The following is a 27,252-nucleotide window of genomic DNA, read 5'->3' as shown; positions in this document are numbered from 1 at the left end:
CAAATCAATTTGAAAGAACTGGTTCAGTAGGTCAGGAAAAGCACCTATCCAGGTTTCTTTCAACACTTAACACTTAGCATACAAGTACTAGAAATTCAAAACCTTTCAGAGGTTACATATTCATGGAACAAAATTTGCAGCAAATGAACCAGAATTTATTATGATTAGCTCATGTCATAACCCTCAATTTGTAATATCACCTTAAATTAATATTTCAAGGACTGAACATAGAATTCAAACATGAATGTGAATTTAAAAGATTACAATAGGATATTGTTTCACTCAGGAAATACCATGCTGAACTATCCCCGCTACACCTCAACACTTGAATTTGAACGTCACTCAGCATGATTTTGCTCTTTGACGATAGTATCAAATGTAATTTGGATTATTACTATTCAATTTTGAATTCCCTTGCTCTGAAGGGAATATGTTAGTTTACACTAAAAGCAATATGGTAATTCATGTAATGCTTTTAAATGGTTAAGAGAAATAGTAAGCATGAACACTTATGGACCATCCTTTGTTCCACTTTTCAGAGGGATTAAAATGTACTATATGGCCAAAGATAAGGAATGCTCAAGATCTATTCCTGGCTCTGGACATGGGCAGTCACTTAATTTCTGTATCAGTTATTCTACCTACTTATCCATCCCTTCAAGTAGCACCTATCACTCCTAAATCCAGGCACCTAGAAATATTTATTTACCTACCTTACGTGGGTGCTGTGTGGATCAACCATTCACATTTGTACAGTGCTTTGCAACCACAACACTATAGCGAATGCATTTAATCTCTACTAATTTGAGAGATAATTTTACTTCTACTGTATTCACTGTTTTGGGCAAGACTGTGAGATGCCCTCGCTTAGGCACACAGGAGTGAATGGACAAGCAAGAAGCCTCTCCTACACACTTGTGCATCTCAACAATAATTGCTGTATTTTTCCTCTCCATGGGAGCAAGCCAGTGAAGAGGGGTGGAAAGGGAGTGGGGTCATTATTCTGGCCCCTTCACTTTGCACCAGCCTATGGAGCCTGGCTGGCATACAAGACTGAGCAGATTACCAGGACCTCATATTCAAGCAGCAGTCCTGTGATTGTGCCTCAAACAGGCATAATTTCTCTTCCTGGCCTGGTTAGATTCCACACTCCTCTCTACACAAGGGCTGTGTTCTTCAAGACAAAATCCAGGGCTTTAAGTATAGGGACTCTCACAAACTAATATGATCTTTCAAATGGATAAAGATTGCAAAGTATGACAAATGCACATTAGCACTAGTACTACCAGACATCCTCATATTCATGTTCTTAAAGCAATGGCATAAAGGCTACTTCAGAGTCATTAGCCTTTGAATATTTCAGTATGCAAATTAATCATACCATAATAGCCTGAAACTGCTTTTGGTGTTTCTGTGAGAATTTAATCATTAAAGAAAAAGAAGCTCTGTTTCCAGAATAATGTTACTTCATTAAATAAATGAGGATCACATGCTGTAATTCCTTTTTAGGACTTTTAAATGTTCTTTATACCAGCTGCTGATAGCATAACAGATTAACGTTTGAAGTCAACAGGATCATCTTAAAATCTGTTTGTGGGAAGAAACCTGGACATATTTGAGATGGTCTATGTTAGTCTTTTCCTGAGGAGTAACTGTTCTGACAGGCCCACCTTTCCAGTGCTACACTTTAAGTCAGAAGATGATGGATATTTTTGCTGTAGTGATACCTAGGGTGCTTATTTCCTGCTTATAAATTGATCCTGCAAAGATCTACACCTCTCAAGCCCCAGAAAGACTGAATTTTAGAAGAGACACTGCCATTTACATATGCAGAAATAGGTTCCACTTCACGCTCAAGAGCTTCTTTTCTGATGCCTATAATTATACTTTATAAAATAAAGATGCAATACAGCCTTTAACCATTTGTATTCATTGTTAGTACATGAATATTACAAGAGAATTCAAATAAGGTAAAATCAGATAGGCAATTACTGTGAACACAGTTACTTCTGTCTGATTCTTATAAACACTAGCAAATGTTCATTATTTGCTGTGCCTACTTTTCTTTAACAAAATGACAATTTTTCATGTTTAGTATACCTAGGATTAGAGCATGCAAGCTTTACAGGGGGCAGAGTTTGGCAACAAGAATTTTCTTCAGATGCTTTGAAACTATCCTCAAAATTTTATGCAAGACCTTAACAAAGACACTGCTAACAGACTTTCTTGCAACATCCCACAGTGGATTGTAGTGGTTGTTAACTACGCAGAAATGAGTAACTTTACTGACAATGTACACAAAACATGGGGATTAAGTTTTTAAACAAACAAAACTCATCTTATAAAGACAATTGTTTCTTAATCAAAAGTAATAATTAAAATACACTGATGTATCATGTGTATGCTACGGGAATTCAGACTAAGTAATAATTCATTTTTATCAGCACCTGTATTCCATAGTTGTTATACCATCTTGACTAAAGGTCAGGACTTTTGGAGTACATGTATGCAGTATATAATGTTGTATGTTTTACATTTACTGCAAGGCAGGCAATACCTTATATGGTCCTTACCTGTTCATCTACATAATCATCTATTTTTTTCTGGCATTCAAGCCAGGCTTCAGCCACTTGACCCATCTCCTGTTCCAATTGATGATACCTTTGTAGCAAGGTACTATACATATCTTCACTACAGGAATCGTGTGTTGTTCCAAGCCTAAAAATTTAAACAGCAATTATTAGAGTATGAAATAGAGGCAGAGGCATCCACCTAAGAATCAGAATGATTCACTGGTGTCCACTAATTTTTCTGATATACACCACCACTTAAAATCATAGAAGATTATTGTTGGAAGAGACCTCAGGAGGTCATCTAGTCCAATCACCTGCTCAAAGCACGACCAACTCCAACTAAATCTTAAAATAGCTTTAGGATAAAAAAGGCTTTAGGTGATGAATATAACTACAGTAACTGAAACAGAAGCTATTTGGCCATTAGTTCCACAAAACATGTTGATCTGTATTTTTAACGAAGGTCTGACAACAGCTCACTCTTGATGTTCTGTAACTAGTGTAAGCAATAGTAGTGAGTACATAAGAAGCGTAACATTTCCATAGCAAAATGGGGTCATCACAACTGAGCCATACTTATTCACCCAGCTTTATTGCTTGATATACCTATCTTCCTGAACCACATATGCTTTAAGTACAGATGACCATCTACCAAAGAGCTGGATAGCAAAGACACCCAGGTCTGGTGAAGCGTTAATCAGCACAATGATTAAGCATGACACTAATTATTTAATAGCTAGGGCTGTTGGCCCTCCACTTGGGGAAACAGACATGAAATCAAGCTATTGCAAAACCTGGTTATACATAGTACCTCACACTCCTGAGGGAATTTTGTGCCACTGCACATGCACAGAATTCATGTCCCCCGCAGACTTTTTTGTTTCCCCACAGCAAAATGACTTTCTGACTGGGAAGCAAAGGGAAGCCACAAGAATGGTCATGCTGTTGCTCCCCAGCAGCACACATGCTTTGTTTCAGGCACCCGAAGCAGTCAGCAGAGAGCTAAATCGCTGGGAGGAAGGGGGCAGGGCTGGGGATGCCTCAGCCAGTGGCTCCTACCTTGCTTGTCCTAGCTGGGCTGGGGAGGATGAGACTTCCTTTTCCCCGACAAGGAGTGGCCACGGCTGTGTCAGACCTACCCCCAGAAACCTCTCAGGCTATAGGAAACTCCGCACCACCACCGACTCTCTTCCTGTCCCCAGTGCTCCTCAGCCATAGGGGAGGGGTTCTCGCTACGGATAGCTGCTTCCCCCGTCCACCCAGCCCCTGTGCCTCCAGACCCGCCTCAAAACCAGATCACCCCACCAAGCCACACCCCCTACACCCAGAACCCCCCCACCAAGCCCCTGAACTCATGCCCTGACAAGCCTCACCCTCTGGAATGGGTTATCTAGTGAGGTGGTGGAATCTCCTTCCTTAGAGGTTTTTAAGGTCAGGCTTGACAAATTCCTGGCTGGGTTGATTTAGTGGGGATTGGTCCTGCTTTGAGCAGGGGGCTGGACCAGATGACCTAATGAGGTCCCTTCCAACCCTGATATTCTATGATTCTGCATTTGGACCCTACCTCTGCCCCCAGACCACTCCCTGCACTCAACCCTGCCCCACCCAAACCACCCTGACAAGTCCCCCACATCCAGATCCCCATCCCACTGAGCCCCACTAAGCCAGCACCCAGACCTGCAACCCACCAAGCCAGCACCTGGACCCTCCCCCTCTAGCTAAGCCCTCCACACCCAGACCCCCGTGCAGAGCCCCAACTACCTTCATCTAACCCCCACCGCAGAGTCACATTGTCTCTGCACCCAGAATCTGCCCCCGCCCTCCATGAACCCCTGTTCATCCAGATTCCCCCACTCCTGGACTCCCTACCAAGCTGGCTGCACCCAGACTGCCTCACACAGAACCCTATCACCCCATATCTGCATCTCTCCACATTCAGGCCCTCCGCACTTGGCTCCTGCTAGGCTGAACCTGCCTACCTACATCTAGTATGGTTGGCATAGAGGGGCAAGGCCCTGGGTGTTTCTGGGGTTGGCCTAGCCCTTGCACTGTGTCAGGGTCAGATGCATCTTCACTGCTGAGTCCATCTCCCGGGATGGGGACGATGGGGGCAAAGGCCTGCAGGGTGATCTCCCACCTCCGTGCAGTCACTGGCTTGTGCTCTCCACTGCCATGTTAGAGCCTCTGCATTTATTTATTACAAATAAAATTTGCAGAATTTTAAAACAGTGTGCAGAATTCCCTCAGGAGTAAACTCACTTCCTACTCATTAGAGGCAGCATCTGTTCTAAGATTGATAGGTTAAAAGACACTTCTCCCTCAGAGGAGAATTTTCAGGAATGGAAGACAGAGGCTTTCCTGCTCCCCTACTACTGTGGAATCAGCAGTTTTATTCCTGCTTATTCCTTTGAGGTCTGCCATACATCATCATTGCAAGCATCCTCAAACTACCAAGTCAGCATCCTGAACTTTGGTCTCAGAACCAAGTAAGGTAGAGATTATAGTATGTTACACACTTCTAATGTGCATTTCATTACAAAGGTCTTTGAGTTCCTTCAGATATAAACCAAGACTCATGACAGCCATGCCACTCAATCAAGTATTTCCATTTTACCAATTGGTGAACTAAGGCAAAGAGGTTAAGTGAAAAGTTAGTGTCAGAACCAGGCATCTCGACTCCTAGGATGAAATCCTGATCACAGTGAGGGTCACACAGTTTTGCCGTTTACTTTAATGGGGTCAGGACTTCAAACCAAGTTCTCTGTTCTAACTGCTATGTAATACTGCCTACCACCATCTGGCAACAATTGTAAGAAATTTCTCCATCCCAACATAGAGTATCTAAAATAACTAAGAACAAAGTGAATGGCAGACAACTACTGTCCAGTATTAAACCAAAGCCACTAATTTCATTTCACCCAAGATCAAGGTATTTTATTTATTTATTTATTTACAGAAACCTCAGCTATAGTCTTTTTAGGAGATAATTTCTACATACCAAAAATCATGAAGACGTAAAAATGCATCAAGAATATAGGCTAACTATATGGAATGTTCAATGGTGCTTAAAATTCTACCAGTAATCTGTGTTGCCAATTCTCATGATTTTATCATGATACTCATGAAATTTATTTTTATACTCATGTCCTGGCTCCTGAAGTAATGGTAATTCTAGAGAATCTCACCCCTCCTATATAAAATAGCAAGTTTCTAGCCTTTGTGATTGCAGAGAAGAACATGAAAATTTAACCCCAATGAAACCTACACTGGTTCAAAAAATCAAAAGGCAAATAAAACTTCCAAAACATAATTTTTTCAAAATTTTCATTTCTGAAGGCCAACTCATGATTTAACATTTTCCATTGGCAATTCTGCAGTATTTATACCTGTATAAAATCAGGAGTTATAATACAATACTTAGCATGTACACACTTACAAATATATTTAAGACAAATGTAGGGCAATAGTTACTAAAAAGAGAGTTTAATCTTTCAATTGTATGGGATCCAAGACAGACAGCAAATATTCCTAGCATATTTGGGTCAAAACACATGCTTTTGCAAATCTATCAAATCTATTACTCAAACGTGCTACTACATTCCCTAGAGTGCACCACCAATTTCACATACAAACAACAGATGCATAGACTAAGAAAGTAACTCATTTTTAAAGGCCTCTGTGAAAGCAAAACTCAGAGGAGCAGCAGCAATGCTTTAGAAACCTGTGTTTAACAGGGTTTTGTCCATTTGATTGCTTTTGTTTAATATTAATATGTTATGACCATTAATTTGTTTGATGTTTTTTGGTGTGTCTGTTTAGGATAGTGGCAAATGATTAGTAATTGTTCTAGTATGGCATGTAGGCCACTGCTAAAGATATCATCATCTGAGGGTTGCTTACGAGAGCCTAATTCTGCTAACACTTACCACCAGGGATATACTGTGAAGTCACTCATGGATCCAATCATGACAATATGTACCATCCTCAGGTGTGAACCTTTGCAGGATTGAGCTCTACATTTGTAAGGTTTGTGTTTTTCAGTGTACCTACAGTAGTAGACCAGCTAAAGATTCTAAATAAACATGCAGTAATGAAAAGAAAACCCAATTTACATGCAAGTGCACCAACTGAACAGATGTTTTCATTACACCTCATCTTAAAGTAGTTTGTGAGGAATGTGCAGAGATATTTCAGTGGTTTGCTTAGCCAAAAAAATAATCACAGAATCGAATTCTTTAAAAAAAAAAGAAGTCACAGTTTTACCATTAATCTTATCAAAAGTATCTAACTATTTTGTTACAGATACTATCTAAACTATTATTCTCTTTACTTAACGTGTGTATATAGATATATTGAAAGACACTTTACCTTAGCTGTGACACCAGTGTTGGCAAGCTGTTCTGCAGCAGTGGCTCAGAAAATACCAGATTTTCAAATAGATGCTTATTGTGCAATTCCCACGTCACCTGAAATTTCTTCAAGTGTTCATTTTCCTATTAAAAATATTTAAATTTTCTATAAATCTAACATATTTCTAAAGAACTCTTCAGATGCCAGAAAGAAAATTTCTTTAGCTAGTAACCTTTTAAACCCACCAGCCCAGATGATGGGTTATTCAGCTTAGACCTTAGCCAGTTTTAACACTAACAAATATATTATTTTACCACTGATCTATGAATCAGGACCACCACTGACTTCTAAAAGTCACTCTAGCTTCTCTTCTCATCTTTCTGCATAGTCAGGGAATAGGAAAGGGGCGGGGGAATCAGAAGAAGGCATTATCTTGTTGAAAGGCCTTCCACAAATTCACAGTTCAATTTCTATCTCAACAGAGAGTATATCATCTTAGCCAGACTTTTCCAGGGGTTTTGATTTGCTATCCCTTATCAATGTTAGGTTCTTCTTTACCATGTCAAGCAGGAGATACCGCTCTCCTAGTAAGTTCTGCTTTTCCCACAAGGTTTAACTAAAACACTGAAGAAGTTGTACTTTCTAAGTATGGTTACTCAGAAATGTTCTTCCTGAAGCAAGCAATAACCTACTTACTCATCTGTTTAGCATACTAAATGTGCATCTTGATTTCCGGACTAGCAACCATCTACCCATTTCCAACCTTGAGGTACTTCTAAACAGAAGAGTTAACATCTATGGTTATAGTAATTCAGTGTTGACAGCTGAACAACAGACCCTCTACGAGAGATCCCCTAACCACCAATTCAGCAAGCGTTTCTTTTTTTGGAACAAACACGAGTGTCTGTCTTCTGTCACCGGACCTCACACTCAGCAAAAGTAAATGAAGGCATTCTGGCTGTCACACCAGCAAGTGAATCTCCTGCACTATGGCTTTGAGTAATCAGTAATACATGCATCGCATTGGACAGAGTCATCTTATTTTATGGATCTTAAACTCTAATGGGGGGTTATGTATTCCAAGTCAGACCTCAGTATCAAGCACTTCTAGTCCGGCTAGCACTGCTCAAAGAAAACAATGGAAAACACTCATCTGTACATAAATTTATAGCCTCTCCCTCCTGAGGTGTGCAATGAAACAATATACTCCCTTGCTTCGGATGATAAATAGTTTACAAGATTTTAGTTCCTACACATTACTAACAAAACTTAAATTTTAGCCTGATTATCCTGAAAACAAGTGAGCCTTCTGGTAGGTTCCATAGGTCTGAGGAGAACAAAACTGACAAAACTTCTTTAGAAAGCTTACATCCCTAGTTCAGTTGATCAGGTTTTGTACTGCCTACAGAAAGTATCAGGCAAGTTTTTCTTTTAGACCTCTAAATTGGGGATTGAGGGACTTTTCTGTACTGACCACAGTCTCTCCATCTTGATCTTGGTATGGTGTCTCATCCCCTGGTGGGGCAAAAAGGCTTTAATGCTTGTTCTTGAACCTCTCCAAAGAGCTGGACTCCTTTGAAAGGAAGGAAAATCAGTCATAATTTCACTAAGAAATTAAGTCCACATGGATGGAGGTTCAAGCCTCTTCCTGCCATCATACTGCAGGCTACACAAAAAGGTTGGACCTTAGCCAAGTGGAAGACTGAATTACAAAGTTGACAATATGATGATCTAGCCACACGCGTGTATTTGAGGCTAAAAGGATTTCTTTTGATCTCAAACAGTGCAATAGAGTCTTAACAAAATGCATTCAATATGCACTAAAAAAGCCAAATGAGTACTTCCTTACGCTTTTTCTCTGCTGTTAAATCTCAGCTTCCAAGCTCTAAATATTAGCATGCCTAAGGAGAAGGCCTTGTAGCAACCCAAGAAATCTATATAAAAAGCCACCACAGGAACAATATCCTGTGTTCCTACTACAGCTTATAGTTCAATTTCTGAATACTGAAGCCTATTAGAGGAACAATGGCTGTTCTCAATACTGACTGAGCTGCTAAACCAATCACACATAAGGAAGGAGTTACCGTAAAAATACCATATCCACTCAAACTCTTTGGAGAATGAAGTATCCTTTCCACTTCAGTAGGGCAAAAACTGGTAGGTTGGAGAGTTCATGTCTATTCTAAGCATTTCCTGTCAATCTGATCTCTTACACATGTCGACTTTACTACTACTGGTCCACAGTAGAGACCAGGAAAAGGAGAGTGGCTAAACATGAAAACATCAAATGACTGATTAGCTATATCTTCTTGACAACCAGAGTACAAAATTAGTGGATTCTTAGAAAGGAAAGTAAAAACTGTCTAGTTTCAGTGGCATCAATTTAATTTTCATGTTGCAATAAATCTGTTCTGCAGTCAAGTATGTTTTTAAACAGTAAAGCAACCCAGTAACTTTAAAAACCATCCTCTCAAGAGAGAAATGCTAAGACTTGACTAATATAGGCCTATGTCAATGAATGGCTGGTAATAAATTATTTCTAATAAAAGTGCATTGTGTCTAAGGGCAGGGAAAGAAGATGAGAAAATAGCGAGCACAGAGCAGGGAGGGCAGGAAACAGTCAACTATAATATTTCTGTATATCTGAACACAAATAAATTATGTTTTTATTTTGAATATTTCATTCTATGAATCTCCTTTTCTCTTTGAGAACCTTTTCTTCCCAAGAGGTCTGAACACTATCCCCTTCTATATTTCTTCCCTTTTGTCTACCACTTTCTGCCCATTTCATTCCTTTCTATAACTCTGTCCCACACCTCTCCAGTCCATCTACAGCAAAACCAAACTCTACTCTGCCAAAATTCCCTTGGCAGTCTTCAGCATGTACATAGTATGAAAAGAAATAAGAGTACAGCATAACAAAAAGGCTGTAAATACCTAAATCCTCAAAGAAAAGTGAAAAAAAAACGTTAGAAAGAACTGTTTCTACTACTTATATTTTCTGTATTTCTCTTCTCTTCTGGCAGACCTTTGCCAGCTGCTTGTTCTCTACCTGTCAACATAACCTGAAGTGTGACAACAGAATTGGTTGGTAGCAAAGGATTATATCGAAGAGAATGATGACTTTGGTTGTAATACGTAACAGGAGCAGATTAATTCCTAAGCAAGAGATAGTCTTCTCAAGTAAGTGTCTCTGATGATCAGGGAAGAGAAAAGAAAATATGTAGAATCAAAATATCTGAATTAATGCATCTGAAAGGGCATTAAAGCTTTCATAATACTTTTCTTAAGACATCACTGAAGCTCACTAGTGTAATATTCTACCCATCCTAGATATGGGGCTGTCTAAAATAAAATAATTCAAAATATGGCAACTGAATAGATTCCTCACAAGTTTTGTTTTGAAACTAGTTAGTCCCATTACCCATTTGCAGTACTTGTTTAATAGCTTCCTCCTGATCATTCAGATGATGTAGAAGCTCACCCTTCCCCCCCATCCCCCGCAAATGGACAGTTTTGGCAATCTCACCCATTTGTGAATAAACTGTTTTGTTAAAGATGTCCCAGCCTAGATTTCAATATGAGGACATAGAAGTTAAGTGTATTCCTCACTCTCCCGCCCAAACACACAAAAGCTTATACTTTGCAATCCGCAAAAGGATTGTGAAAGAACTCACAACACGACTTCTTACAAATTTGTATTATCTCTACAGATCAATAGCACACAGGAATTTTGTTTGTATCTTACCAGAGTGACAAGAAAGGTGCTGATTGTGCATGCTGCCTGACCGAGTGCACTGTATTCCTCAAGAAGGAGTGAGATGAACTGATGTGCCTGCGGTGGGCCTGGTATTGATAATGTTGATGCAACTTTAGATCCCAGCGACAAGTGCCTGAGCAGACGAACCTTCATTTCAAGCACATATTCTCGAGCTTGCTGTTCCAATCGTTGATAAAGCTGATAAGGATCTCTTTCACAAAGCCTGCATTTTTGGAATAATAATTGTGACCAAAAATTCACAATCAAAATAGTGTTTAATGCTCACTGTGTCCTAAATATTTCTAGGAAAGTATTCTGGAGGAAGGATGGTCTAGGGGTTAGGGAACTAATCTAGGACTTTGAGACCTGGGTCCAATTCCCTGCTCTACAACCGATTTTTTGTGTAACCTTGAGCAAGTCACTTAGTCTCTCTGTGCCTCAGTTTCTCAAATGGATAAAAGATGGTACTCAATTGATGGTGAAGTCCTTCAAAACATTTCTCTCTACCCACCATAACACACAATATCTTGCTAGAATTTAGGGCTTGTGTTAAGACAAAAATGGAATGCAGACTAGAGCAGAAATTGTTGAGAGAAATAAGATGGAAAGAAGGAATATGAATAAACAATATGCAGCTGTTGCTCATTATTGTCTGTAAAAAAGATATAAATGTTGGCTCTAATTGTTTATCTTTAGAGACCTGCCTAGGTGGGGGAAACCCTGTGTCCTAGTGCAATCTCTCCCTTCATGCAATTAGAGACTAAAGTATCTGACTTGCTGCACCCAACCAGAGAGCGAGAACTCTGTTTTCTCGGACAGGCTTGTCTTCACTCCTGGGGAAAGTCAACCTAAATTATGCTCCTCCAGCTACGTATATAACAGCTGGAATTGACATAGCTTAGGTTGATCTACCACTGTGTCTTCACTGTGCTGCGTCGATGGGAGATGCTCTCCGGTTGACTTTGCATACTCTTCTCACAGAGCTGGAGTACCAGGGTTGACCAGAGAGCGCTCTGCCGTGGATTTAGCAGGTCTTCACTAGACCCGCTAAAATCGATCCCTGCTGCATTGATTGCATCAGTAGTGAAGACAAGCCCTTAGTTCCAGCCAGAAGCTCTTACTCATAGAATCATAGAAGATTAGAGTTGGAAGGGACCTCAGAAGGTCATCTAGTCCAACCCCCTGCTCAAAGCAGGACCAATACCCAGACAGATTTTTACGCCAGTTCCCTAAATGGCCCCCTCAAGGATTGAACTCACAACTGTGGGTTTAGCAGGCCAATGCTCAAACCACTGAGCTATCCCTCCCCCGCTGCTCATAGTGCTACTGTCATTCAGGTACCAGGAGAGCTGACCCACTAATATTTTAAATATTCAGTAGACCAATAGGCTATTCTAGGATTCACATTTACAGTGAGGCTAAAAAATTAAAGATAGTTACCCAATATACTGGGGCAGTTTAAAGACACTCAAATTGTTATATTATCTTCAATAGCATGAATATTCAGTGATCACATTAAGCTAATCTTCTCTACATCATACTAAAAAGGGATTCCCATTCCAGATATGCAACTAATTTTTAAGTGTCTACAAATCTCAGTTTTCCTAGTTGAATAATCCACTGGTATGTACTAATTTCTTTTTTTTTGAATGAGGTAATATTTTAACTGTCATCGTGGTTTTAAGAATCCACCACTGTTCATTCTAATCCAATGCACTAAATAAGGACAAAGTATCATGTATGGAAATATCAGCTGAGAGTAGTATGTCAGCTTTTAATATTATTAATCTCATGTTCTTTTGAAGAGATGATTTTTTAGGACATATCCATAATTTATGCATCAATAGCCCTCTTGCAGATTAGTACGTCAGAGTTTAATAATTTCATATGATACATTCAAGCCAATGTTCAACATACGTATGCAGGAGTTTTAGTTAAAATTGCTCTGATTCCTCATTCCAATGACAAATTCTGAATATTTGGACACATAAGGGATTGATGATTTTAAAAAGTATGGCCACAGATTAAGAGGTGATAAATATACTTCTATTAAAGAAATCAGTGATTCTGAATTATTTGCAGCTTCATAATAAAGATCGTTTAAACTAGAGGAACAGTACTAATCTACATAAGAAAATTCCATAAAATTTTTTATACCTATCCACCAACTCCTTCATTCCCTCTTTATCTGGTACCAAGGATTGGTCTTGATCATCTGCCAATGGGGTGCCAGCTTGGCGATATACACATCGGACCATATATCTTACTTCTGACCAGTAATTTTGAAGCTGCTGAGATTCACGTTCAGTCTCTGCTGAAATTTCTCTGCAACAATGCCAGAAAGGTTAATATAGCATGCAAACTAAGGTTATTGTACCACCACATTATTTCAAAGATGCACTTCAGTAACAACAGAGTGCCTATCCATCAACTAAATTAGATTAGAAAACCAATTAAAAATAGAATTACCACTGAATTACAAAAATTCTTATTTTAATAAGCAAAATACGAGCAGATATGAATAAGTTGCAACATTACTAAGTTCGCTGCAAGTCTCACCTGCGCTCATTACAGGCCTCACAGTTACATGCTACATCAGAAGGAGAGGAATTACTGAGATCTGCAGAGGGTACTGTCTGTGCTCCAACAGTTATTCTCCCTCCTCCTACAGATTCCTGCTGTGATCCACTGTTTCCAAGAGGCATGTGCAAAAGGAAATCTTGGCTCTGTTTAAAAACAAAACAAAACAAAAAAAAAACATACCTTACAAAACAGAGAAATGTGAAAGGTAGACAAGCAGGCAAATCTTTAATAAAAGACTGTTACTCACTTTTGTAACTGTTGTTCTTCGAGATGTGTTGCTCATATCCATTCCAATTAGGTGTGTGCGCATCGTGTGCACAATCGTCGGAAGATTTTTACCCTAGCAACATTCGGTGGGTTGGCTGAGGCGCCCCCTGGAGCGGCGCCTTCACAGTGCCGGATCTATGCCCCAGCTGACCCAGCACCCCCTCAGTTCCTTCTTGTCGGCTATTCCAACAGAGGGGAAGGAAGGTGGGTTTGGAATGGATATGAGCAACACATCTCAAAGAACAACAGCTACAAAGGTGAGTAACCGTTTTTGCTTCTTTGAATGTTTGCTCATATCGATTCCAATTAGGTGATTCCCAAACCTTACCTAGGAGGTGGGGTCGGAGTGAGATGTCGCGGAGTGAGCGACTGCTGAACCAAATGCAGCTTCACCCCTGGACTGCTGAACTATTGCACAGTGGGCGATGAAGGTATGCACCGATGACCAAGTCGCTGCCCAATATATCTCCTGTATGGGCATGTGTGCTAGGAAAGCAGAGGATGAAGCCTGAGCCCACATGGAGTGGGTGGTAAGACTGGAAGCTGGGACACCAGCTAAGTCATAGCACGCATGAATGCATGTGATCCAGGACAAGATGCACTGGGAGGAGATCAGAAGACCCTTCATCTGGTCTGCCACAGCAACAAACAGCTGTGACATTTTCCTGAAAAGTTTTGTTTGCTCGATGTAGAAGGCGAGGGCCCTGTGAAAGTCCAGGAAGTGCAGCTATTGTTCCCATCTAGAGGCGTGCGGCTTTGGGTAGAAGACAGGGAGGAGGAGGATGTCCTGGTTGACATGGAAGGCAGACACCACCTTAAGGAGGAAGGCTGGGTGGGGTCACAGCTGTACCTTGTCCTTGTGGAACACCGTATACGGTGGTTCCGATGTGAGTGCCCTGAGCTCAGACACCAGCCTCGCAGAGGTGATAGCTTTGAGAAAGGCTATCTTCCAGGAAAGATAAAGGAGTGAGCCGGAAGCCATCGGCTCAAATGGGGCATCCAGGAGTCTGGAGAGGACCAGGTTAAGATAACACATAGGGACTTGTTGCTTAATTCGTGGGAACAGGCGCACCAATCCCTTGAGAAATCTAGTGACTCTGGGATTGGAGAAGACAACACCCGTTTTCACCAGAGTGGAAAGCTGAAATAGCTGCCAAGTGTACTCTGATAGATAATATTGCCAAGCCCTACTGCTTTAAGACAGGAGGTAGTCCAAGGTGATAGGTACCTATGCCTGTAGAGGGACCGTATGACTGAGCGCACCAGCAGGAAAAACATTTCCACTAAGTACGTGGACCTCACAGAGGGCTTCCTGCTACTCAAAAGGACCTGCTGTACCAAGAGCAAGAGCAGCACAGCTCAGATTGAGTTAGCCGTGCAGCATCCACACTGTGAGCTGAAGAGATTGCAGGTCAGGATGGCAGAGCCATCGTGGTCTTGAGTGATCAGGTCTGGCCACAGTGGGAGTGAAATACCAGTGCTGTCTGGGCCATGCTGGGGCGACCAAAATCAGACAGGCTCTGTCCCTGTGCAGTTTGAGCAGGACCCTGTGGACTAGCGGGAATGGAGGAAAGGCGTAGTATAGGTGAGACTTCTACTGTATTAGGAAGGCGTCCGACAGGGAACCTGGGGAGCATCCTTGGAGAGAGCAGAACACCTGACATTTCCGATTCTTGCGGGAGGCTGTCTATCAGGGGAAAGCTCCATTTCCGGAAGACAGAGTGGATGACAAAGCGAAGGAAGTGTCTGTGCACTGGGTAGATCGCAATGTTGAAGTATGCGATCTTCATGTCGAGGGCAGAATATCAGTCTCCAGAATCTAGGGAAGTAATAATGGTCCCTAGTGAGACCATGCGGAACTTCAACTTTACTATGAATTTACTGAGTCCACGTAGGTCCAGCATGGGCCGAAGCCTGTCCTTGGCCTTGGGGATTAGGAAGTAGTGGGAGTAAAAGCCCCTATCCCTTGACTCTCTTGGAATCTCCTCTATCGCCCCCACATGTAGGAGTGATTGGACCTCCTGTAGAAGGAAGTGCTCGTGAGAAGGGCCCCTGAAGAGGAACAGGGAAGGAGGGTGGGAGAGGGGAGACAAAGCAAATTGGAGGGAGTATTCCCTTTCCACTGTGCATAGGACCCATCAGTCTGATGTTATGCGAGACCACGCACTGAGGAAGTGGGAGAGACGATTCTGGAAAGGAGGGCAAGAATTCTGAATGGAGACTGGAGCTCCGTCCTCGGGCGCACCTTCAAAAGTTCTGCTTAGGCCTTGCTGATGGCTTGGGAGGGCCCTGGCCTTGACTGGCTTGGTGCCTAGTCTGGTTTTCTTTTACCACCTCGGTTGCATCTTCTAAAGAAGTCCTGTCTTGGCCAAGAGAGAGGATAGGATCTCTGAGGCTGCGGTCTGAAGGGCCTTCTCTGTGTTACCGGCGTATGCATGCCCAGTGAACGCATGATGGCCTGGTTGCCCTTCTGACTCTTGAGTCTGTCTTTTCAGATAATAGGCCCTGGCCGTCAAAGGCTACGTCCTGGAGAGTCTGGCGCAACTCTGGTGGTAAGCCAGAGACCTGCAGCCATGAGATGCGGCACATGGCTATGCCCGAGGACAGGGTCCTAGCCGCCGAGTCCATCACGTCCAGAGAGGCTTGTAGGGAGGTTCTGGCCACCTTGTTGCCCTCCTCTAGTAGAACCCCAAATTCCTCTCTGGACTCCTGTAGAACTAACTCTTTGAATTTTGCCATAGAGAGCCATGAATTATAGTCATATTGGCTCAGGAGTGCCTGCTAGCTGGCCACTCTGAGCTGCAAGTCTAGGTGTCTTGCATCCTTAGATTTAGGCGCAGGGACCTGCTGGCCGTGCTGTTCCTTCTCGTTGACCAAAGCCACAACAAGGGAGCATGGTTGGGGGGGAGGTGTAGAAGTACCCCTATACCTTTGAGGGGACAAAGTACTTCCTTTCCACCCCCTCAGCTGTAGGTGGAATAGAGGCTGGCGATTGCCATATTGTCTTGGCATTGGCCTGTATAGTCCATATGACGGGAACGGCCACTCTGGATGGTGTCTCCACCGACAGAATGTCCACCACAGGGTCCTCTACCTCCACCATCCCCTTTACCTGGAGGTTCATATTGCGCGCCACCCTGCAGAGCAGCTCATGGTGGGAATGGAGGTCCATACAAGGAGGGCCCAAAACCGTAATTCCTGCGACTGCCTCATCAGGCAAGGATGAAGCAGTTACCCCCGAGACTAAGGGAATAGTGAGGTCCTCTTGTGGAGGATCTTGTTGTTCAAGGTCCACCATGCTAGGAGCATGGGCCTGTATTGGCACTGGAGCAGTTGACTCAGAACCCCCCATGAGGAAGGGGGGGGGGGAACACCATGACCTCCAGTACTTGGGGCTCTGAAGGGGCAGAAGAATAAGCCCCCAAAGGAACCTCCTGGTCCTGTTGGTAGGTCCAGGGGGTCCAAAAGGACCACTGTGGGGGTTCCTGGCCCAGGTCCTGGCTTTCTTCCAGCCACTGGCCTGCACCACCCTCGCCATGGTCGTGATAGTCACCTTGTGAGTGTGACGACCCCGAGGCAGAGCGAGATGGCCAAGGCGGTGCCGTACATGACGGCGCCGAGTCCTCCGGTGCTGTACGGTGCCATGGTGCTGGGGACTGGTGGCGTGATGCAGAGCGGTACCAAGACAGCAATCAGTGCCTGCGGTTGTATCGGTACTGGGGGCCTGATTTGGATCTCGATGGTGACCTCCAGCGAGACTGGAGCCGGGATCAGCTCCAGGACGAGTGCCACTCTGATCGGTACCAGAAGTCCAATCGGTATTGGCCGTACCACGGGATCTCCACGAGCCAGAGCAGTGTCACAGTGCGACTGGCGCCAAGAACAAGATCGGTGCTGGAACTGTGAACGATGCCGTGATGGGTGCCGGGACCATGATCAGGACCGGGTCCGGTGCCATCCTGCTTCGCTCGGCGATAATGGTCGTATCAGGGACGGTTTTCCCTTCGACAGCACCGTCCGCACCAGAAGTGCAGCTGGCTGCAGCGAAGTAGGCTCTGTGAGCGCGATCAGGTCCCGTGCTGTTCAGAAGGTCTCTGGAATGGAGGGCAGTCTCAGTTCAACCGCAGTGTGCACCAGAGAGCTTACATGCGCCGGAGTCGACGGCCTTTGCGGCATCGGAGTTGACAGTGCCGGAGCCGTTAGTTGTCCTGTGCCCTCCGGCAAAGGAAGTGCCTTCGATTGTGGTGTGGGAAGCGTTAGTAGCTGTCAAGCCAGCAAACAAGGAGCAGTTGGCCCCAAGACAAGGACCAGCGCTGTGGTGGAGGTGCCAGAGAGATCTGGCGCCACAAGACTTTAGTAGAGTCCGAACGCGGTACAGGGCCAGTCAGTGCCACAGGAGCACTCGACACCGAAGACAACAGTGCCAAGTCCCGGTGAGTGGAGGAAGAAATCAGGCTAAGTGCCGCCCACATAAGGAGCTTCTTCAGTATAATGTCCCATTCCTTCTTAATCCTCGGCTTGAAGGCTTTACAAATGCAGCACTTGTCCACTTGGTGGGATTCCCCCAGACACTTTAGGCAAGAGTCTGGGGGTCTCCCGTTGGAATCGGCTTCAGACAAGCCAAGCAGGGTTTGAAGCCCGGAAACCCAGGCATGGACCAGAGTACCGGGACAGGGGAGAGGGGAGAAGACCCTCTTCCACCCCTCTAAGTAAACTAATTCTAACTATCCTAACTAACTAGTAACAACTATCAACAACTATTAACAGGTACTAAGTGAATGCTAGGGAGAGTGGAGATCAGCGAAGCTGTGCTCCACAGTTCCAACAACCGTCATGGGTAGTAAGAAGGAACTGAGGGGGCACTGGGCTGGCTGGGGCATAAATCCGGCACCATGAAGGCGCCACTCAAGGGGATGCCTCAGCTAACCCACCAAGAGTTGCTAGGGTAAAAATCTTCTGACGATCATGCACGTGGCGCACACACATCTAATTGGAATCTATATGAGCAAGCACTCAAAGAACAACAAAATGAACTTTACTTCACAGCTTATTTATACAACCCTGTTCGACACTACAAACTTATGTTGGTATAACTATGTTGCTCCTGGGTGTGGATATCCAGTCCCCTGAGCAACACACTTATGCCAACTGAACTCATGGTATAGACAGTACTATGTTGACAAAAGAGTTTCTCCCGTTCACATAGCTACCATCTCTTGGGGAGGTGAAGTACCTATGCTAATGGCAGAAGCTCTCCTATCAGCATAGGTAGCACCTTCACTAAGCACTACAGCAGTGCAGCTGCAGCACTATAAGTGCAGACAAGCCCTTAGGGCTGACACTACATATACAAAACTAAAAGCACTCCCTTTCTTGAAGAGTTTATGGTCTAAGACACAAGCACAAGAATTCACAAAGAATTCCAGAGGTGGGAATAAATTAGAATTTCTCTTCTACTAACCCTAAAATATGATTAACAACATCCTCACTATATATAAATAATGTTTTACAATAAGCTGTAAATGCAAAGCGATTCACGTTAGAAAACATAGTACCAACTATACATATGAAATGATAGGGTCTAAATTATCTGTGACCACTCAAGAAAGACCTTGGAGTCATTGTGGACAGTTCTCTGAAAACATCCACTCAATGTGCAGCAGCACTCAAAAAGGCAAACAGAGTGTTGGGAGTCATTAAGAAAGGGATAGATAAGACAGAAAATATCATATTGTCTCTATATAAAACCATGGTACGCACATATCTTGAATATTTTGTGCAGATATGGTTGCCCCTTCTCAGAAAAGATATACTGGAACTGGAAAAGTATCAGAGGGGTAGCTGTGTTAGTCTGGATCTGTAAAAGGAGCAAATAGTCTTGTGGCACCTTCTAGACTAACAGATGTTTCAGAGCATGAGCTTTCGTGGGTGAATAACACTTCGTCGGATGCATGTACTGGAAATTTCCAGGGGCAGGTATATATAAGCAAGCAAGAAGCAGGCCAGAGATAACGAAGTTAGTTCAATCAGGCAGGATGAGGCCCTCTTCTAGCAGCTGAGGTGTGAAAACCAAGAGAGGAGAAACTGGTTTTGTAGTTAGCAAGCCATTCACAGTCTTTGTTTAATACTGAGCTGATGGTGTCAAATCTGCAGATGAACTGAAGCTCAGTAGTTTCTCTTTGAAGTCTGGTCCTGAAGTTTTTTTTGCTGCAGAATGGCCACCTTAAGATGTGCTATTGTGTGGCCAGGGAGACTGAAGTGTTCTCCTACAGGTTTTTGTATACTGACATTCCTAATATCTGATTTGTGTCCATTTATCCTTTTCCGTAGAGACTATCCAGTTTGGCCGATGTACATAGAGGGACATTGCTGGCATATATTACATTGGTGGACGTGCAGGTGAATGAACTGGTGATGGTGTGGCTGATCTGGTTAGGTCCTGTGATGGTGTCGCTGGTGTAGACATGTGGGCAGAGCTGGCATCAGATATTAGGAATGGCAATATACAAAAACCTGTAGGAGAACACTTCAGTCTCCCTGGCCACACAATAGCACATCTTAAGGTGGCCATTCTGCAGCAAAAAAAACTTCAGGACCAGACTTCAAAGAGAAACTGCTGAGCTTCAGTTCATCTGCAAATTTGACACCATCAGCTCAGGATTAAACAAAGACTGTGAATGGCTTGCTAACTACAAAACCAGTTTCTCCTCTCTTGGTTTTCACACCTCAGCTGCTAGAAGAGGGCCTCATCCTGCCTGATTGAACTAACTTCGTTATCTCTGGCCTGCTTCTTGCTTGCTTATATATACCTGCCCCTGGAAATTTCCACTACATGCATCCTACCAAGTGGTATTCACCCACGAAAGCTCATGCTCTGAAATGTCTGTTAGTCTATAAGGTGCCATAAGATTCTTTGTTCCTGGAATTGGAAAAGGTTCAGAAAAGGGCAACAAAAAATGTTTAGGGGTATGGAACGGCTGCCATATGAGGAGAGATTAATAAGACTGGCACTTTTCAGCTTGGAAAAGAGACGACTAAGGGGGAATGTGATAGAGGTCTATAAAATCATGACAGGTGTGGAGAAAGTAAATAAGGAAGTGTTATTTATTCTTCATTACACAAGGACTAGGGGTCACCAGATGAAATTAACAGGCATAAGATTTAAAAACAAAAGGGAAGTACTTTTTCCCAGAACTCACAGTCAATCTATGGAACTCCTTGCCAGAGGATGTTGCGAAGGTCAAAACCATAACAGGGTTCAAAAAAGAACTAGATAAGTTCATGGACGATAGGTCCATCAATGGCTATTAGCCAGGATGGACAGGAATAGTGTCCCTAGCCTGTTTGCCAGAAGCTGGGAATGGGATGGATCACTCGATGATTACCTGTTCTGTTCATTCCCTCTGCAGCACCTGGCACTGGCCACTGTCAGAGGACAGGATACTGGGCTAAATGCACCTTTGGTCTGACCCAGTATGACTGTTCTTATGTAAAGTGCTAGATATATTATAAATTAAATTTCTGGTTTGGAATTAATCATGCAGCCTGTTTAGTCTATGGTTTGGATTTGACAGTGTGCAGTTCATTTTCTATAGTTTGATAACCTATCCTAGCTAAATGCATAAAATCCTGCTGTTTCCAATAACCAGATGTTACTCTACAGACAGTGCTGCTGGAAAGATGCTGTTTTTCAGGTGCTTGGTAATAACAGTTAGTAGCCTTGAGACCATGGAGCTGCTGTAAGAGGCCATCTACATTTGAGCCCCCACTGACTGATATCATATCTAAGTCTGGAATTGTTAGCCGCCACCTACAATTTGTTTGATAATTAACTGTAATTGATAACTTCATTAAGTTTAATTCAGACAACTCTGAGACACTTCTTTAATCAGATACAGCTCTACTCAGATATAACACAGTCCTCTGGAGATAAAAAAAATCTCACCGCATTATAGGTGAGACCGCGTTATATCGAACTTGCTGTACCCCCCTCATTCCTTGTTCCCTGATCACCCCCTCCAGAGACGCCCCGTCCCTAATTACCCCCAGCACCTCACCCCCTACCCAACCCCACTGCTCCCTGTCCCGACTGCTCTGACCCCAATTCACACCAACGCAGTCCCAGCCCACTCCACTCCGCCACCTCCCAGCTGCAGCGCTCCGCTTCCCGCCGTCGGTGAGTGCGGGGAGGCTGGGGAAAGGACGCCCCCCATACTCACCTGCGGCCAGAAATGGAGTGCCTCAGCTGGGAGCTGGCAGAGTAGAAAAGGCTGGAGCGAGGCTGCTCTGCTTCCTGCTGCCGGTGAGTGTGGGGAGGTTGGGGAAAGGACGACCCCCAGCACTCACCTTCGGCAGGAAGCAAAGCACTGCAGCTGGGAGCTGGCGGAGTGGAGAGGGCTGGGGCCGGGCTGCTCCGATTCTGCCGCTGCCGGTTAGTGCAGGGGGGATCCCTTCCCCTAAGCTCCCTCCCCTGAGCCGCGGTTGGGGCCGGGGCAAGGGAAGTGGAGCAGGCTGCTCCCGACCCCCTGCTAATCCCCTGGGCCACTCTGGGCCTGCAGGGCCTCCAAAAGTGCTCCCCCACCCCAGCTCCTGCCTCCCAAACCCTGGGGTGGGGGAGCTCCTGACCGCCCCCCGAGACCCTCTGCCCCTTATCCAACCCCTTGGCCTCAGCCCCAGCCCAGTATCCTTAATACACTGCTCAGAGCGGCGTGTCAGAGCTTTACCACATTGTATGCGAACTGGCCTTATATCGGGTCATGTTTTACTGGGGGAGAGGTGTACCTTTAAAATACATTTTTAAAAATGTTGCAATGCTGGCAGGCACAAAGACCCAGAGCCTCACTGAACACTGATAAATGCATAGTTGGAAACGAGTCTGGCTTATGTGTGGGGTTAGTATAGTTAAAATAGATATTAGTGTTATAAGAATGTGTTTGGTATTTATGCTTTATGGAATGCTTGTAGAATGTTGCATATATTAATCCTATTTATAATATCTGTATCCGTTGGTATAAAGTTATATTGAGTGTTTGCACTGTAAATTTCTGTAATTATGTAACTCACCAAACAGGAAAAGCAGAATTAATTAAGGTAAAGTATTCACCCTGCACACAAAATGGCCCATTGAAGGCAAATGAGGCACTGTGTAGTATCAGAGGACAGAGCTTTGGTGATTGTATTTCTCACTCACTCCAAGAAAGGGGGACCTATACATGAACTCATCTCTTCAGACTGGATTCTGAGATGAGGGGACATAAAAATCCTGACATGGTCTCTTCATGCTGTCTAGACTCGGAGGAGCAAAGATTCCTAAACATAAGCAAGAGATCCCTATGCTGCTTGGCATGGGTCAGCCCTAAAGGAAGTATCGAGCTGTTTATCACGGAAGCTTACATTACCTTTTATAAATAAGACTAACTCATTTGCGTGTCAAGTATCAGAGACGTAGTCATGTTAGTTTGTATCCACAGTTCTCGTCCCCTAGTGCTCCTCCTCTACTTGCACTTCACTGATGACATCTTCATCATATGGACCAACCAGAAGGAGGCCCTTAAAGAATTCCACCTGGATTTCAACAATTTCCACCCCACCATCAATTTCAACCTGGACCAGTTCACTCAAGAGATCCACTTCCTGGACACTACAGTGCAAATAAATGATGGTCATATAAACACCACCCTATACCGGAAACCTACTGATCATTGTACTTACCTACATGCCTCCAGCTTCCATCCATGACACATCACATGATCCACTGTCTATAGCCAAGCCCTAAGATACAACCGCATTTGCTCCAATCCCTTAGATAGAGACAAACATCTACAAGATCTTTATCAAGCATTCTTAAAACTACAATACCCACCTGGGGAAGTTAGGAAACAGACTGACAGAGTGAGACAGATACCCAGAAGTCACCTCCTACAGGACAGGCCCAACAAGGAAAACAGAACACCATTGGCCATCATGTACAGCCCTCAGTTAAAACCTCTCCAGCACATCACCACCGATCTACAACTTATCCTGGAAAACGATCCCTCACTCTCACAAATCTTGGGAGACAGGCCAGTCCTTGTTTACAGACAGCCCCCCAACCTGAAGCAAATATTCACCAGCAACTACACACCACAACACTAACACAGAAACCAATCCCTGCAACATGTCCCGTTGCCTACTCTGTCCCCATATCTACTCTAGCGACATCATCACAGGATCCAACGCAATCAGCCACACCATCAGGGGCTCATTCAACTGTATATCTACTAATGTGATATGTGCCAGCAATGCCTCTCTGCCATGTACATTGGCCAAAGCGGACAGACTCTATGTAAAAGAATGAATGGACACAAATCAGACATCAGGAATGGTAACATACAAAAGCCAGGAGAACACTTCAATCTCCCTGGACATTCAATAACTGATTTAAAAGTAGCCATCCTTCAACAAGAAAAGCTTCAGAAACAGACTTCAAAGAGGAACTGCTGAGCTACAATTTATTTGCAAACTTAACACTGTTAATTTTGGCTTGAATGGGGACTGGGAATGGCTGGCTCACTACAAAAGCAATTTTCCCTCTCTTGGTATTGACATCTCCTCATCAATTACTGGGAGTGGACCACATCCACCCTGACTGAATTGAACTTGTCAACATTTGTTCTCCACTTGTAAGGTAACTCCCTTCTCTTCATGTGCCTGCAAATTTATGCCCGTGTCTGTAATTTTCACTCCATGCATCTGAAGAAGTGGGTTTTTTAACCCACGAAAGCTTATGCCCAAATAAATCTGTTCGTCTTTAAGGTGCCACTGGACCCCTTGCTGTTCATTTGTGTGTGTGTTTCCTGTTCTAACCTTGTAAATAACACTCATTTATTTTCTTTGTTAATAAATCTTTAGTTAGTTTATTACAATATTGGCTACAGGCATTGTCTTTGGTTTGAGGTCTGAGTACAATTGACTTGGTAAGTGACTGGTCCTTTGGGACTGGAAGTAAGCTGAATATTCTTGGGATTTTGGGTGTAACATGACCATTTATCACATAGTTCAGCTTGCCTGGTTTGCAAGATGGACTGGAAGGCCCAAGGGGACTGTCTATGACTCCATGGTAAAACTGTTACAGTGCTTTAGGAGTTCACACACTTGTCACCAACTCAGTAACATCTAATTATACATAATTCAACCAGTTTGCGGTTTCTGCCTAGCTTTTTGACATTCTACCCTGAGGTTGGCACTCACAGTCATGAGCCACTGCAAACAGCGTGATAAGTGTAATGGTTGCTAAATCTAGGGGCTTATATATTTTTATTTCACCTGACTTACTGGAATTTGATACTATTGAGTTCAACTTCTTTGCTATCATTCTTCAAAATTTGGTGTTCCTGGTGTTTGGTTCACTGTTTATTCTCCCTCATTATTCTTTTTAGGATGAATTTAAAAAAAAAACAATGCCCAGGCCTTGTGACTTGGCCAAGACAGTCCTTTGAGCCCACAGTTTTCTGTAACTTTTAGGAGAGGCCTACAATTAAGCTACCTCCTCTCTGAAGATGGCCTGTCTACGGTAATTCTCATCTCATTAGTCAACATTTAATGACAAGTACATCAAACACTGTTTATGGTTAATATGGGTAAAATATGCTTAGGTCTACCTCATTAACTTAAAACTAAAATTATAGCTGAGTTAGATTCCTTTTGTATAAAACAGATCATCATTCTAAAACTGGCTTGTTGATTTATCAATAGATGCCCTTTGGTCCTTCAATATCAAGCTAGTTGGAAGCGTTACAGAATTTCATCCTAATCTAAAATCTGAGACTTCAATAAAAATTCTATTCTATGAGCTAGTAGAATTTTGCTCAGAACACTAAATCACTTAGTTGGGGCTTTTCTGGATCCTTCATTCAACTTCTTATATCCTAATACAGCGGTTTTCATCCTCTTTTCATTTATAGAGTCTTAAAAAATGTCAAATGGAGGTGCAGACCCATTCTGGAAATCTTAGATAGTCTGTGGACCATCAGGGACCCGTGGACCACACATTGAAAACCTCTGTCCTAATATATTTCTTCATGGTATATATGCATTGTTCCTGTATTACTTGGTGTACATGAGCTACTATCTAAAAAGGAAGATTCAATTTAAAAGTCGTTAAAATTAAAGAATTAAAACTTGAGTCTCAAATTAGTATACTGAATGTGTAGGCTGCAGATGGCACAGGTGTTTGTTGGCTGCATATCATGCAAAAAGGCATATGTCTAAAAGCCTCTCTAAGGGGAGCAGAACGGATAAAACCAGAAACCTGAAGAAAAGTAGCAATGAAAGAATAGTAACCTGAGAGGAAGACTGAAAAGACAAGCCTGAAGAACAGATGAGTGGGAAAATAAAGTCAAAGATGACGCATAAATGGACAAAACAAGGTAAGAGTTGGGGGAGGGGCGGGGGGGAAATCATATAAAAAGGAATGGAAGAAGGTAAAAAAGAAAATTGAGTGAAAAGAGGGAAAAGGCAAAGAGTAGGAGAAGAAAAGTTGAAAGGGCTTAACACAAATCACGTAAGAGGATCCAAGATTGAATTCTATCTTATAGCCCAAAAGATTCTTAAGAGACTCCTTTTCAAAGTTAGTGAACCAGGTGACACATTCAGTTTCATTTCTAGAACAAAACTCCCCAGCAAATGGATATATTACATAGATTAAAAAAAAAAAAAGCAAGCGTCTAGCCCATCATGGTGTCATCTCAATTTAGTCAACTCATTCACTGAAACTTACCACAAGAGATTGCTCTAGCGTGGCATGCCTCTCCTCCTTCTCGACTGTTCGTCGACAATCTGGACACACCCACAGTGGAAGATGCAGCATACTATTTGCTTTTGGAGATGTAGAAAGTGCTGTTTTGGTAGAATTTTTAATCCCGCTCTCTGAAAGCAAGGAGTCTTTCCGTTCACTTCTACAAAGAAGACAATGCTCGCCTGTTGTATATGGTGCCCTTTGACCCAAGCCAAAAGTAAATGGAGTCTACAAACAAACATTTAAATAGACACATAACTAGTTATTTCCATGCTTAACAGACAAAAATGTCATCTTTATATTTCTTATTCTACAAAGTATTCAGGAGGAGCAACAAAGTCTGTGTTAATACTTGATGCGTGCTTTGGGTCCATTGAAACTCCCAACACTGAACATTCTATTAACACAGATCCTGGAAGGTCTTATTGCTATTATGAATAAGGCCCCATAATTACACATTTCATTTAAATAAAAATATACTTTTGGAGGTATGTACTATAGCTTTCCACTATTAAATGATTCAAAGTAGAAGTTAAAAATAGTAGGGAAAATTTGAACTTCTCATTATTTTCAATGTTTATTGTTGTTTTTTGTTTTAAACAGAAAGAAATTAGGAAAATAGAATGGCTCCTTAGACTTCATTCCCTTCTGTTTGCTACAGGCCCAGCTGCTCTTTCAGCAACAGTTTGTGGCCCAAACACTTTTAACTAATTTGGCTGTAAATACTGGATTTAGCTTTTACAAATCTGAAGTGGTTTACAAAAGGGCCCCAAACTGCTTTGGAATGAAGTCAGCTTAGCATCTTAAAGCTATCCCTTTCTTCTAAATACCCTCCTTTGGACAGTGGATGTTAAAAGGAACAAGTTTCCAGCAATAAAATGCCTACTATGCACTAACCAAAAATGGTGTATATAGGGGTCAGTACCAGAAAGGCTCAATCAACC

At 43.0% G+C, this 27,252-nt stretch overlaps 1 protein-coding gene across 1 annotated transcript in view; it reads right to left on the bottom strand.

Moving 5' to 3' along the window:
- FAM193A (family with sequence similarity 193 member A) overlaps positions 1–27,252 on the bottom strand; it is a 106,112-nt gene that overhangs the window by 37,373 nt on the left and 41,487 nt on the right. The window contains exons 3-8 of the mRNA XM_030563092.1: positions 26,291–26,536; positions 13,243–13,409; positions 12,841–13,008; positions 10,672–10,906; positions 6,942–7,066; positions 2,574–2,718 (exon numbers count right to left, since the gene is read on the bottom strand). Coding sequence (XP_030418952.1) covers positions 2,574–2,718; positions 6,942–7,066; positions 10,672–10,906; positions 12,841–13,008; positions 13,243–13,409; positions 26,291–26,380 — 930 coding nt within the window. The 5' untranslated portion in view covers positions 26,381–26,536. The remainder of the gene's footprint in view (positions 1–2,573; positions 2,719–6,941; positions 7,067–10,671; positions 10,907–12,840; positions 13,009–13,242; positions 13,410–26,290; positions 26,537–27,252) is intronic.

Source organism: Gopherus evgoodei, chromosome 5 (assembly GCF_007399415.2).
Source record: "Gopherus evgoodei ecotype Sinaloan lineage chromosome 5, rGopEvg1_v1.p, whole genome shotgun sequence".
NCBI lineage: Eukaryota > Metazoa > Chordata > Testudines > Testudinidae > Gopherus > Gopherus evgoodei.
Note: the sequence above shows the minus strand (reverse complement) of the source record. Positions and strands in the feature narration are given on the sequence as shown.